The sequence below is a fragment of the Aquarana catesbeiana genome, linkage group LG06 (genome assembly GCF_042186555.1).
Source record: "Aquarana catesbeiana isolate 2022-GZ linkage group LG06, ASM4218655v1, whole genome shotgun sequence".
NCBI lineage: Eukaryota > Metazoa > Chordata > Amphibia > Anura > Ranidae > Aquarana > Aquarana catesbeiana.
Genome location: NC_133329.1, coordinates 118772648 through 118787551, shown reverse-complemented (window position 1 = coordinate 118787551; position 14904 = coordinate 118772648). Strand labels below are relative to the sequence as shown.

Sequence of the window (14904 nt, the reverse complement as noted above, 5' to 3'; positions counted from 1 at the left end):
GGCCCTTGCCTTCTACTCTCTTTTTTTCTCACCTCTATTCCCCTTTCTTGCCTTCTCCTGACAACTTCTACATCCCATCTCCCCCTTTACTCCTTTCCCCATGTCATAGCCGTCATACGACATATAGAGTCGCTCATGGGTACATAACCCGGATATGGTACTCTGGTTTTATTATTACAACACCCCCCCCCCCATGTTATTTGGTTTCCAAATGTTGGAATAATCTGCTGCTTATGTCTGTATGTACCAAAGGCTTTTCTGAATCTAAATATTGCAGACCGGTGATGCATGGTTCACTACCCTTCATTATATGGTTCCTCCACCACCCCCCCCCCCCCCCCCCCGAATCTATTTATGTCAAACCTTTATTTTTGAAAACTGAAATAAGGATTATATAAATATATATATATAAAAAAAAAATAACAGTGCAGTACCACAAAAAATGGCCTGGTCACGAAGGGAGGTAAACCTTTCGAAGCTGAAGTGGTTAAACCAAGCTGATCTTTGTAATCCAAAAACATATATAAAATATAGTTCCTTAAAGTTAAACTTAGAAATGTAATAGGGAATTGCAGAGTGGCTACCTAATAGAGATCCTCACCAATAAGTGTATATTTAGACTTTGAGAACAATACTGTACATCAATACACTAGGGTATTGCAGCAGTGAGTATTAGTGTGGGTATTGCAAATGTGTCAAAAGTATTTCAGTCATCTGTCAAACCTCAAAGTTCCTAGTGTTTGTGCTGGCTTCCTTCTCAAATTCAATTCGGGCCCGTTTATGGCTCAGCTCCATTTGAAGCTTTTCTCTCTCCACTTGGATAAGGTGTGACCTGGAGCAGATCTGGGCGGCTTGGTCTTCTAACTGGGAGATGAAAACAAAAAGGATATTTCATGTTAGTCTGTTACAAGAAATAAATAAAAAATAAAAAAAATAAAAAAATCACAATGTTGTGGAGCAAAATGGAGCAATGTAGGAACCATTAACTTTTTACACACATTGTGCCACTGCCAGGCATACAGCACCCATAAAAACAGACCCTGGAATTCATAGCATGTCAAAGATACTCTTTAAAAGCAACCTATCTAGTGGTATGGTGGTACTGACAGATTCATGAACTTGTCAGTGAGGTGTATATGAATATTTCGCAACTTGGATAGAACTGTCTCAAACATCTCTCCTGCAAAGTAGCGAAGTATTAAAGACAAAGAAGCTATTGTAAGGAGTTGAGGGAGTAATGGAAAAATATCAAATATAAGTTCCAAATTCTGTCACAGAATCGTCTCAGATAAGACATAATAGTTACACATGCAACACAGTAAGCAAATTGCTTCAACATAGTAGAGGTCTTATGAACCTCAACTTTTCTGAACAATATGGCACCATTTCTTTATGAATTTGTTGCAACTATAGCACCAAACATTAAGAGTGTTGCAAATAGAAACTACTTGAGTTTGCCACAGGGCTGCTTCCAACAACGAAAATGTTGCAGGATTTTAATTAATTTTGTGCAAGGATTCCAATAGCATACAGTCAAGAAACAGATGTTGTATAATGCAGCAGAGGGTACTGACCAATGGAAAAATTCTACTTCATGCACTCTGATCTTATTCAAATGAAAAACGCTTAAACCTTTTCCTGTGGTACACCCAAGATGTTTTTCTGGAGACAGAAGAGCAGCTGCTTGCATGCAACCAAATAAGCACTATTCCAATGTGGATCAGGCGCAAAATGATTTCACTTTTTTTTTTTACTTAACTGCTATTTGCAAATAGGATGGTATTTTAATAGTAGATATAGAAAACCCCTTAAAAGTCAACTCATGAATGTGCATGAAAAAAAAACAAAAAACAAAGCAATCTTTGCACTGAGGTTCCCCAGCACTGCAAGGGTTAAATCTATTACTCTAGGGGGAGCTGGACAGGCATTATTACTTAACTACTTTCTCCGAAGCTCTGGTGTGTAGGCAGGACTATTAACCCTGCATTGTAATTGATGGGGCAAGCATGAGACAACAGCATGAAGAGCTTCAGAGGGAGCTGTAGGGGACCAATCGCAGAGCCTGGAGTTACAGTAAGTATTACTCCTTATCTGTGCTCCCCTACACATATGGGGGGGGGGGATTGCCATCAATCTATCCAATGAGGACCCGAGACAGCTGCTGGAACTGCTGTGCTCGTCCCCGTCCCTGGAACATTCAGGTAAGTAAAAGAGGGGCTCTGGGGGGCTACTACAGAAGGTTTTTCACTTTAATGCATAGAATGCATTAAGGTAAAAAACCTTGAGGGTTTACAACCCAAAGCTTAAAGAAGCATGGACTGAACTAGTAATAAACAGGCAGTGTAATCTTTAAGTTCCCTACCATGAATCTCTGATTGAACTGCATCTGTAAGGAAGCCCCAGATGTATTGGAAGCGTTAGCAGCGGGTGGGGTGCTTTCAAATGGCTGAGAGATAAATGTATGAAACGATTGTAGAGTGGACAGAACTGTTGTGTTCTCAATTTCATCCATCTTGACTGCTTCTTGCTCTGCAAAAAAAAAAAAAAAAAAGAAGAAAACACAGTCATATTACTACAAAGAACAATAAACTGGTATCCGACTTTTCAAAGCCTATGATTTTTAACTAGAGGGCATGTTTTCCTGGTGGACCGCGTATTCTACAATACGTTTTTGACTCCAAGTAAAACTTGCTTCAGCTATTTAAAAGAAAACATGTATCAGAATTGTAGGTTCACTGAATTTCAGGCTGCTCCAATGGCTTCAGTGCTTTCTGAGTCACTGTTCCTCAAGTGTGAAGAATTTGGTCTTCACTCTTAAAGCGGAGTTCCGCTTAAAAAAAATAAAATATAAAGTCAGCAGCTACAAATACTGCAGCTGCTGACTTTTAAATAATCGGACAGATTATGTAGATCCAAGTTCTAAAACTAGAGATTGCACAGTAGAGACCAGGCTCTAAAAATAGATCTCTAAAGAAAAAAATACGGGCTAGGACCTCACAATGTGTAGCAATTAATAGCAGCTAGCACAATACCCTAATAGATGATATGCATTAAATAGAAACCAACAGTGCAGCGCTATAAAATTCACACTAGTGGTTCTTGCAAATGATAAGAAATATATATAATGCAAAAAAAAATGCCAATAAATGCAAAAATAAACACATGAGTGCACAGAAATGACAAACCAAAAGGTTTCAATGAAGAGCCAGAAAATAGGCTGAACAGTCTTTTCTATATGCAACAGGAGAAAGACAGGTGTGAATCCTGATAGCCTTAAAGCCTTTCAGCAATTAGACTGTGGACCACCAGAATCTAATGTCCAACATGGACGCAGCTGACCCTAATGACATCACGTATGATGAAATGTGTTTGGGGGAGCCGGAACACATGCCACTGCGCATGCGCAAACCAGCTGTGGCCATTTTCGGATTTGGCCAAACGGACTATCCATGTGATGTGAACTGTTTGTACACTTCACTTCCTACAAAATTTAAGTGCAATTTACTTTATTAATTATTGTTCACCCACTGGTTTACACTATGCAGAGTGTCTATTCCTTTTTTTTTTTGTATATCATTCCTACACTGAGTTTTATTGTGTATTGACCTGTGAAACACATTGCTGTATAACTGTCTGGCAAGGGACTCAGAGGAAGTTGGAGGTTCTGTGGATTACAAAACAATTGTTGTTTGACCTCTCGTCACTGGAGGGCCATTGGGTTCTGAAAAGCCCCCACCTTTTTTATACATCGTGGTGGTCAGTGGTCCTATTCACATACAAGTTCTCAGGCACTTATTGACAAGTATGGACAGTGTGCTGAGCTCTATGTGTATTGCACTTTGTATACCGACATGTTTACCCAGTGCAGCACACATACAGCTCAGTACAACATCCATACTGACATGTAAACAAATAATGCATTCTGTATGAAATCCAAATAATCGATAATGAAAATTGTTGACAATTTTTATTATCGATTATAATCAATTATGTTTAGTTGTTTCAGCCCTGTGTTCCAGCAGTGGGACAGGTAATTCCCATCTCAAAAAAAAAAAAATCGAGTTGCGTTGAGAGCTGCTCAGCCATTAACAGAGAGCTTACTGTTCGAGAATTCAATACAAAGCTTCCTCTGAGGTGGAGGGGCAGGCAGATGACATAACAAAGCTTGCTGTAGTCTATGAGGCAGTTTATTCTGAAAGCAAGACAAAGATCCCGTCACGCTGCCAGAATACAGTGCTGTATATATATATACCACATGTAGCTGAGGCTGCATACATTTTATAAAGTGCACACTGCTGCTGCATATATTAGTGAAGTAAATAGTTTGTTGGGACCAGCATGGACCCAACAAACTATTTAAACGTCACTAAAACATGGAGATCAGCTTTAATATTACTTGTTTACAGGCCACTCTTCCTTTTGTGGGATGTCCAGGTTGAGGAATATGAGGGTTCATGTCAGAGACATCTGTAAGGTGAGGCTGTCACAAAGCAAGACAGCAGCGTGAGAAGCCTCAGACGGGGCCGATTTTCCCAGCCTTCAAGTCAAGGACAGGACTTTCAGCAAAAATGAAAAGTTTTAGTTTCACTGGTCCAGAACTATTCTGCACACAGACTGCTTCCATTTTCAGCGGGAATACATGCATCGAAATTTGGCCAGCTGAGTAGGGAACAGATAAATTTCGATCTATACATGGGCAGGCTGATTGTGTACAAATGGATCTATTTACTGAATTGTGTAGAACCAGCCACAGATCATTGTATTCTGACAGCAAGGAGGTAGAGGGGCAGACGGTGGGCACAGATGGATGGGGGACGCGCACAGACAGGCACAGAGGGAAGGGGGCATGGGCACAGACAGACGGGAGGACAGAAGGATGGGTATAGTGCAATGGTTGTCAACTTATGAGCTATAGAGGGCCCCAAAAGGTGGCCCCTGACAATGAGAGGACTGTCAGACTGCAGACCTAATAGAAGAGATGAGGGTCAGAGAGAGATGACAGGATACATTTATGGCTGGGAATATGCTGCAAAAGACAATACAAAACTGGGAACATGGTACATGAGGCTTGCAAATGATCAATATTACACTAATTATTATTATTATACAGGATTTATATAGCGCCAACAGTTTACGTAGCGCTTTACAACTTGAGGGTAGACAGTACAAATACAATACACTTTAATACAGTAGGAATCAGAGGGCCCTGCTCCTTGGAGCTTACAATCTAAGAGGGAAGGTCAAGAGATACAAGAGGTAATAACTGTGGGTGGTGTGCTAATTGAGAAGATAAACGTACAGTTGTTAGGTGGGGGCCAGATAGGCTTCTCTGAAGAGATGAGTTTTCAGGGATTGTCTGAAAGTGGATAAAGTAGGAGAAAATCGGACGGATTGGGGTAGAGCATTCCAGAGGATAGAAGAGGCTCTGGAGAAGTCCTGAAGGCGAGCATGGGATGAGCTGACAAGGGAGTTTGAGAGCAGGAGGTCTTGGGAGGAGCAAAGAGAACAATTAGGTTGGTATTTTGTGACTAGGTTAGAGATGTAGCTGGGGGCCAGGTTGTGGATGGGTTTGTAAGTTATAGTTAGTATCTTGAATTTAATTCGGTGACTGAGTGGCAGCTAATGGAGGGATTGGCAGAGGGGTGTAGCAGACGCTGAGCGGTTTGTGAGGTGGATGAGCCTGGCAGCAGCGTTCATGTTGGACTGAAGTGGGGATAGCCTATTTAGAGGTAAACCAATGAGGAGGGAGTTGCAGTAGTCGAGGCGGGAGATGACCAGGGAGTGGATTAGAAGCTTTGTGGTGACATTGGTTAGGAAGGGGCGTATCTTGGAGATGTTGCGGCGGTTGAGGCGGTAAGTTTTGGATAGTGATAGAATGTGGGGTCGAAAGGTTAGTTCAGAGTCCAGGATTACACCTAGGACCTTGGCGTGGGGGGGATGGGTTGATAGTTAAGCCGTTGATATTGACAGAGAAATCAGGGGAAGAGGCACCTGAGGGAGGAAATATCATGAGCTCGGTTTTGGATAGGTTGAGTTTGAGGAAGTGATGTGACATCCAGGCTGATATGTCTGCTAGTAAGTTAGTAATGCGTGAGGAGACAGTTGGAGAGAGCTGGGTGGTGGAGAGATAGATTTGGGTGTCATCAGCGTAGAGATGATATTTAAAGCCGTGGGAGGCAATCAACTGACCCAAGGAGGTGGTGTAGATTGAGAAAGGGAGAGGTCCAAGAACAGAACCTTGGGGGACCCCAACGGAGAAAGGAAGAGGAGAGGAGGAAGTAGAGTTGTAAGTGACACTGAAGGAGCGGTGGGATAGGTAGGATGAGAACCAGCGAAGAGTACAGTCACGGAGACCAAAGGAGTGGAGTTTTTTTTAGGAGGAGGGGGTGGGCCACTGTGTCAAAGGCAGCAGAGAGATCCAGGAGAAGTAGTACAGAATAGTGTCCATTGGTTTTAGCCATTAGTAGGTCATTTGAGAGTTTAAGGAGAGCAGTTTCCGTGGAGTGTTGAGGGCGAAAACCGGACTGAAGGGGATCAAGAAGTTTATTCATGGTCAGATGGTCGGTTGTAGACCAGTCTTTCAAGAAGTTTGGAGGAGAAGGAGAGTAAGGAGATGGGATGTAAGTTGTTGAGATTGGTGGGGTCCAGTGAGGGCTTTTTAAGTATGGGGGTGACTAGCGCATGTTTTAGAGAGTTTGGGAAGATGCCACAAGAGAGGGAGAGGTTGAAAATTTGAGTTAGAGAGTGTAGAATCGAGTCAGAGGATGAGCGTAGCATTTGCGAGGGAGCAGGATCCAGGAGGCAGGTGGTTAGATGAGTGTCAGATAAAAGTTTAGCAACCTCAGTAATAGTAGCAGGGATGAATGAGGGAAGTAATGATTGTATCTGTGGACATGGGGTGTTGCATGGGGGAGGTTTTTGCGCATTGGCGATCTCCTCATGAATTGTATCAATCTTAGTTTTGAAGTGATTGGCAATCTCCTGGGCAGTGAGTGAGTTGGTGGGTGGAGGCAGTGGAGGACAGAGTAGAGTGTTGAAGGTAGAGAAGAGTTGACGTGGACTGGATGAGAAGGTGTTAATGAGTCACTAATCACTACAGACTGCTGAGGTCCAAGGGCAGCACATTATACACCAAAGGGCCACAGGCTGAGGAACGAAGGGACAGACAGGGGACAGGTATGGAAGGTCAGAAGAGGGAGGAAGGGACAGCCAGGGGGGGACGGGGGACCAGAAGAGGGAGGAAGGGACAGCCAGGGGATGACTGGGGACCAGAAGAGGGAGGAAGGGACAGCCAGGGGATGACGGGGGACCAGAAGAGGGAGGAAGGGACAGCCAGGGGATGACGGGGGACCAGAAGAGGGAGGAAGGGACAGCCAGGGGATGACGGGGGACCAGAAGAGGGAGGAAGGGACAGCCAGGGGATGACGGGGGACCAGAAGAGGGAGGAAGGGACAGCCAGGGGATGACGGGGGACCAGAAGAGGGAGGAAGGGACAGCCAGGGGATGACGGGGGATCAGAAGAGGGAGGAAGGGACAGCCAGGGGATGACGGGGGATCAGAAGAGGGAGGAAGGGACAGCCAGGGGATGACGGGGGATCAGAAGAGGGAGGAAGGGACAGCCAGGGGATGACGGGGGATCAGAAGAGGGAGGAAGGGACAGCCAGGGGATGACGGGGGATCAGAAGAGGGAGGAAGGGACAGCCAGGGGATGACGGGGGATCAGAAGAGGGAGGAAGGGACAGCCAGGGGATGACGGGGGATCAGAAGAGGGAGGAAGGGACAGCCAGGGGATGACGGGGGATCAGAAGAGGGAGGAAGGGACAGCCAGGGGATGACGGGGCATCAGAAGAGGGAGGAAGGGACAGCCAGGGGGTCAGAAGAGGGAGGAAGGGACAGACGGGGGGGGATCAGAGGAGGGAGGAAGAGACAGCCAGGGGGGGACGGGGGATCAGAAGAGGGAGGAAGGGACAGCCAGGGGGGGACGGGGGATCAGAAGAGGGAGGAAGGGACAGCCAGGGGGGGACGGGGGATCAGAAGAGGGAGGAAGGGACAGCCAGGGGGGGACGGGGGATCAGAAGAGGGAGGAAGTTACAGCCAGGGGGGGACGGGGGATCAGAAGAGGGAGGAAGTTACAGCCAGGGGATGACGGGGGATCAGAAGAGGGAGGAAGGGACAGCCAGGGGATGACGGGGGATCAGAAGAGGGAGGAAGGGACAGCCAGGGGATGACGGGGGATCAGAAGAGGGAGGAAGGGACAGCCAGGGGATGACGGGGGATCAGAAGAGGGAGGAAGGGACAGCCAGGGGATGACGGGGGATCAGAAGAGGGAGGAAGGGACAGCCAGGGGATGACGGGGGATCAGAAGAGGGAGGAAGGGACAGCCAGGGGATGACGGGGGATCAGAAGAGGGAGGAAGGGACAGCCAGGGGATGACGGGGGATCAGAAGAGGGAGGAAGGGACAGCCAGGGGATGACGGGGGATCAGAAGAGGGAGGAAGGGACAGCCAGGGGATGACGGGGGGATCAGAAGAGGGAGGAAGGGACAGCCAGGGGATGACGGGGGATCAGAAGAGGGAGGAAGGGACAGCCAGGGGATGACGGGGGATCAGAAGAGGGAGGAAGGGACAGCCAGGGGATGACGGGGCATCAGAAGAGGGAGGAAGGGACAGCCAGGGGATGACGGGGCATCAGAAGAGGGAGGAAGGGACAGCCAGGGGATGACGGGGGATCAGAAGAGGGAGGAAGTTACAGCCAGGGGGGGGACGGGGGTTCAGAAGAGGGAGGAAGGGACAGCCAGGGGATGACGGGGGATCAGAAGAGGGAGGAAGGGACAGCCAGGGGATGACGGGGGGTCAGAAGAGGGAGGAAGGGACAGCCAGGGGATGACGGGGGGTCAGAAGAGGGAGGAAGGGACAGCCAGGGGATGACGGGGGGTCAGAAGAGGGAGGAAGGGACAGCCAGGGGATGACGGGGGGTCAGAAGAGGGAGGAAGGGACAGCCAGGGGATGACGGGGGGTCAGAAGAGGGAGGAAGGGACAGCCAGGGGATGACGGGGGGTCAGAAGAGGGAGGAAGGGACAGCCAGGGGATGACGGGGGGTCAGAAGAGGGAGGAAGGGACAGCCAGGGGATGACGGGGGGTCAGAAGAGGGAGGAAGGGAAGCCCAGGGGGGGGACGGGGCATCAGAAGAGGGAGGAAGGGACAGCCAGGGGATGACGGGGGATCAGAAGAGGGAGGAAGGGACAGCCAGGGGATGACGGGGGGTCAGAAGAGGGAGGAAGGGACAGCCAGGGGATGACGGGGGGTCAGAAGAGGGAGGAAGGGAAGCCCAGGGGGGGGACGGGGCATCAGAAGAGGGAGGAAGGGACAGCCAGGGGATGACGGGGGATCAGAAGAGGGAGGAAGGGACAGCCAGGGGATGACGGGGCATCAGAAGAGGGAGGGAGGAAGGGACAGCCAGGGGATGACGGGGCATCAGAAGAGGGAGGAAGGGACAGCCAGGGGATGACGGGGCATCAGAAGAGGGAGGAAGGGACAGCCAGGGGATGACGGGGGATCAGAAGAGGGAGGAAGGGACAGCCAGGGGATGACGGGGGATCAGAAGAGGGAGGAAGTTACAGCCAGGGGGGGGACGGGGGTTCAGAAGAGGGAGGAAGGGACAGCCAGGGGATGACGGGGGATCAGAAGAGGGAGGAAGGGACAGCCAGGGGATGACGGGGGATCAGAAGAGGGAGGAAGTTACAGCCAGGGGGGGGACGGGGGTTCAGAAGAGGGAGGAAGGGACAGCCAGGGGATGACGGGGGGTCAGAAGAGGGAGGAAGGGAAGCCCAGGGGGGGACGGGGCATCAGAAGAGGGAGGAAGGGACAGCCAGGGGATGACGGGGGATCAGAAGAGGGAGGAAGGGACAGCCAGGGGATGACGGGGGGTCAGAAGAGGGAGGAAGGGACAGCCAGGGGATGACGGGGGATCAGAAGAGGGAGGAAGTTACAGCCAGGGGGGGGACGGGGGTTCAGAAGAGGGAGGAAGTTACAGCCAGGGGGGGGGACGGGGGTTCAGAAGAGGGAGGAAGGGACAGCCAGGGGATGACGGGGGGTCAGAAGGGGGAGGAAGGGACAGCCAGGGGATGACGGGGGTCAGAAGAGGGAGGAAGGGACAGCGGGGGGGGGGGACGGGGGTTCAGAAGAGGGAGGAAGGGACAGCCAGGGGATGACGGGGGGTCAGAAGGGGGAGGAAGGGACAGCCAGGGGATGACGGGGCATCAGAAGAGGGAGGAAGGGACAGCCAGGGGATGACGGGGGGTCAGAAGGGGGAGGAAGGGACAGCCAGGGGATGACGGGGGTCAGAAGAGGGAGGAAGGGACAGCGGGGGGGGGGGGATGGATATGGAGGGTCATAGGAGAAGGATAGAAGGGACAGATGGGGGGGCAGAGGAAAGAAATGGGGGGGGGGTACAAAGAGGAGATGGGGGTGATGACAGTGAGGAGAGATGAGGAGTACATTGAGGACACTACACACACACAGAGGTGATATGAAGTGAAGAAAGAACTATGAGAACTTAGTGCTGTGTCTATCTGAGGGGAATGTTGTATAGATAGATAGATAGATATATATATATATATAATACAGACACAAGGTGGTCGGGGTGTCGGTGGTTCCGGTGTCAGACACATGTCCCTCACATACTCACCTATTCTCCGATATAAACTGAAGGGTCCCGCTCACAGCTCCTCTCAGCAAATCTCGCGATACAAGAGCCTTACCATAACTCTCCTACTACAGCAGCGCAGTCCGTAAATCCTGGATGTGGTGCGCACGCCGCTGTCACTGGAGGGGGAGGCGGTGACAGGACTGCTGTGATCACACACAATACATCTCCTGCCGCTATTACCCTTCCATTCTTACTAAAGTGACTGTGTCAGCTGGCATAAGAGTAACACTGTCAGGGAATGGATCTGTATTGCCTCTCATCCTCCCACTGATCCTATCTTGGTTATGTATTGGTGATCTGCATTTTTTGTCTAAATAAATAAACACAAATGATAAAATTATTCTGAATATCTTCCAGCTGGCCCATAGGGGAAGTAAGACCGAGCTAACGACATCTTTTGAAACCCCTACCATCACAGCGTGCAGGCAACCTATATAATTAAATAGATGTTCTGTGGGTATACAGACCAAATGAGTGTGACAGGTACACAGGGATGGGCACTCAGAGAAGGGGACTCAGGGACGGCCACACAGGGATGGGCACTCAGGGATGGGCACTCAGGGATGGGCACGCAGGGACGGGCACTCAGAGACGGGCACTCAGGGATGGGCACTCAGGGATGGGCACGCAGGGATGGGCACTCAGAGACGGGCACTCAGGGATGGGCACTCAGGGACGGGCACACAGGGACGGGCACTCAGAGACGGGCACTCAGGGATGGGCACACAGGGACGGGCACTCAGGGACGGGCACACAGGGACGGGCACTCAGAGACGGGCACTCAAGGATGGGCACACAGGGACGAGCCCTCAGAGACAGGCACTCAGGGATGGGCACACAGGGTCGGCACTCAGGGATGGGCACACAGAGACGGGAACTCAGGGATGGGTACACAGCACATTGCACTGCAGCCAGTCTGTACAGCCACTGTTCTTCCATTAACCACTTGCCCTCCAGAAGATTTACCCCCCTTCCTGACCAGGATACAGCACTGCGCTACTTTAACTGACAATTGCGCAGTCATGCAACACTGTACCCAAAGAAAATATATGTGATTTTTTTCCCCACAAATACAGCTTTCTTTTGGTGGTGTTTGATCACCACTGGGTTTTTTTTTTTTTGCGCTATAAACAAATAAGACCACCAATGTTAATATAAAAACAATATTTTTTACTTTCTGCTATAAAACATATCCAATAAAAAAAATTAAATTCTTCATAAATTTAAGCCAATATGTATTTTGCTACATATTTTTGGTTAAAAAAAATACCAATAAGCGTATATTGATTGATTTGCGCAAAAGTTGTAGCATATACCAATGATGGCATATATGCTGGAATTTACAGTTATTTTTATTTTTTTTACACTAGTAATGGCAGCAATCAGTGACTTATAGCGGGACTGCGATATTGTGGCGAACATTCTGACACTAACTTACACTTTTGACACTTTGTGGGAACCAGTGACACTAATACAGTGATCGGTGCTAAAAATATGCACTGTCACTGTACTAAAGACACTGGCTGGGAAGTTGTTAAACAGCTAGGGTGATCAAAGGGTTAAATGTATGCCTAGCCAGAGTTCGTGTCATGAGTGGTGCGTTTAATAAGTGAAGTGATGGATTTTATACCCTACTTTGCAGGAAATAAAATCCATCTCTTCACTGCTGACAGGCCGAAGATCTGCCTTGTTTACAGGCGAGGCTCTGTCCTGTGTCGCTCCTCATCGATCAGCAGGTGCCAGCACACATCCACTGGCCAACACCCACTGATCTAATCACAGCATAGCCGGGATGCTGGCGACGTGCGCACGCCCCCCCCCCCACCCAGAAGTGCCAGGTCATGTACTAGGTACATGATCTGCCACAGAAGAGCTGCTCTGCTGCCATACAGCTAAGTGATGCAGTCAGCAAATGGTTAAAGTAGAACTAAAGGCAAAACTTTTTTTAATTTTGGATAGCATATGGAAGGGTTATAACTCCTGTCAGTTTTTTGTTTTCTTTGCCATCTGGTCTTTGAATCCTAGTGCTGGCACCCTAAAGTGATTGTAAAGACACAAGGTTTTTCACCTTCATGCATTATATGCATGAAGGTAAAAAACCTTCTGTGTGCAGCAGCACCCCCAGTCCCCCATAATACTTACCTGATCCCCCTCTTGATCCAGCAAAGTCCATGAGAGCCTTGTCTTTCTGGGGACTCGCACTTCTGATTGGCATTTGGCAGCAGCCATTGGCTTCCGCTGCTGTCAATCACAGCCAGTGAGCCAATCAGGAGCTGGAGGGGTTGGGGCCGAGCCGTGGCTCTGTGTGTGAATGGACACACAGAGCTGTGGCTCAGGAGGGCGCTTGCTTGGGTGCCCCCACAGCAAGCTGCTTGCTGTGAGGGCATCCAGTAAGAGGGAGGAGCCAGGAGCGCCAACGTGGGACCCCGAGAAGAGGAGGATCGGGGCTGCTCTGTGCAAAACCACTGTACAGAGCAGGTAAGTATAACATGATTTTTTTTTTGTTTTAAACAAGACTTTATTATTGCTTTAACTGTGGCCAGCCTTTTGCGACTCCTTGCGACTTTAAAGCCAGCTGCACCCTGTGAATGGTCCTGCAATCTCCTGGGACCTGTGATGTGTCCCAAGAGACTGCGGGGGTAGGAGAAAATGTCCACTAAGATTGCTGCGTTGATCCAACTGGAAGTGGGAGCGGGTACCTGTCAAAATCAGGTACCTGCCTCACCCCCCTCCCTCCACTAAAAAAAATTCCAAATATGAGAGAGGAGGGGGAGGAGGAGGAAAAGCAGAACATCCCCTTTAGGTTGAAAGTTCTGCTTTAAGGTTTAATAGTAAAATATTCAAAAAACACAAATATCCAAAAACAAAATATCCCATACACCAGGGGTAGGCAACCCCCGGCATTGGTGCCGCAAGCTGCCCATGAAGCCTCTTTGCTGGCACTCGACCCCCTCCCCATCAGCAGTGCAGGGAAGTGTCAGTGAGACACTAATGCATTCCAATTTCAGAATTCCCCGCACCGCACCTGCACTAAGGGGGACGCACTGTACCCCCACACATTGTAAAAGATGGGAAACATTGTTTGGTTCTCTAACTTTGCTGTAGCTGCGATTGTCAGCTTTTGTGATGGGGAAGAGATTGGGAGCAGTTCTGCTAGGGGGAGGGGGGCGGTCCCTGTTTCCAGGAGGAGGAGGACTGTCATTGGCCACTGCTAAAGCCAATCACAGTCCTGCTAGCCCCGCCCACCATCTGGAGGAAGATGATTCGCTTGGTTGCCACTACCAATCTCAGAAAGAAGGGATTTCACTGATTGAGAAAACCACAATCAGGTGACAGTTTGTGGGAATTACTGTTGAGCTTCTGGGAACTTTGTTGAAATTATTCCTGAACCTTTTGCGTCACTTACTACTGAACCCCTGCACTCTGTGTCCCTTTAAGCCACAGCCAGTATTCAGCACAATGAAAATCACACCCAACCTTTGCTGCGGCGCAGAGTGCTACACTTTTTCTCAGCTGCAGGGACCTAACTTATGATCCTGCACACAGGCCCACTGCTATCAGAAATTGCCCCTGACCTGAGCTCATCATTGTGCATCCATTGCAGATACTTGTATATGACATCACATACATCACATACAAGCACGTGGGCTGGATGCGAGAGTTGGATCAGCAGGATGAGTGTGCCAGGACAGGTACATGTGTCTCATCTCTGCTTCCTTTCACCACTCTGCATATCATGCATATCATAGATGAGAAGAGGGTACAGCGGTGGAGCAGATGAACAGGAGGGTACAGCAGTGGGGAAAATGAGCAGGAGGGTACAGCGGTGGGGCAGATGTGTAGGGAGGTACAGTGGTGGAAGACATGAGAAGGGTGTTCAGCAGTGGAACACATGAGCAGGGGGTTCGGTGTTGGGGCAGATGAGCAGGGGGGTTCAGTGTTGGGCCAGATGAGCAGGGGGTGTATTGGTGGGACAGATGAGCAGGGGGTTACAGTGGTGGGGCAGGACAGCAGGGGGAACAAAAGTGGGACAGAAGAGCAGAGGGGTACAGAGGTGAAACAGATGTGCAGGAGGTGCATTGGTGGGGCAGATGAGAAAGCAGGTTACAGTGGTGGGGCAAATGAGCAGATAGGTTCAGTGTTAGAACAGATGAGAATGTCCTTCAGTAGTGAGACAGAAGAGCATGGGGATACGGC

At 49.2% G+C, this 14904-nt stretch overlaps 1 protein-coding gene across 1 annotated transcript in view; it reads right to left on the bottom strand.

The window, feature by feature from the left end:
- The window catches only part of MAD1L1 (mitotic arrest deficient 1 like 1), a 1251441-nt gene extending 1240609 nt beyond the window's left edge, over positions 1-10832 (bottom strand). Inside the window, exons 1-3 of the mRNA XM_073636726.1 lie at positions 10687-10832; positions 2363-2529; positions 724-864 (exon numbers count right to left, since the gene is read on the bottom strand). Of these exons, the coding sequence (XP_073492827.1) occupies positions 724-864; positions 2363-2512 (291 nt within the window). The 5' untranslated portion in view covers positions 2513-2529; positions 10687-10832. The remainder of the gene's footprint in view (positions 1-723; positions 865-2362; positions 2530-10686) is intronic.
- Between the last annotated feature and the right edge of the window lie 4072 nt (positions 10833-14904).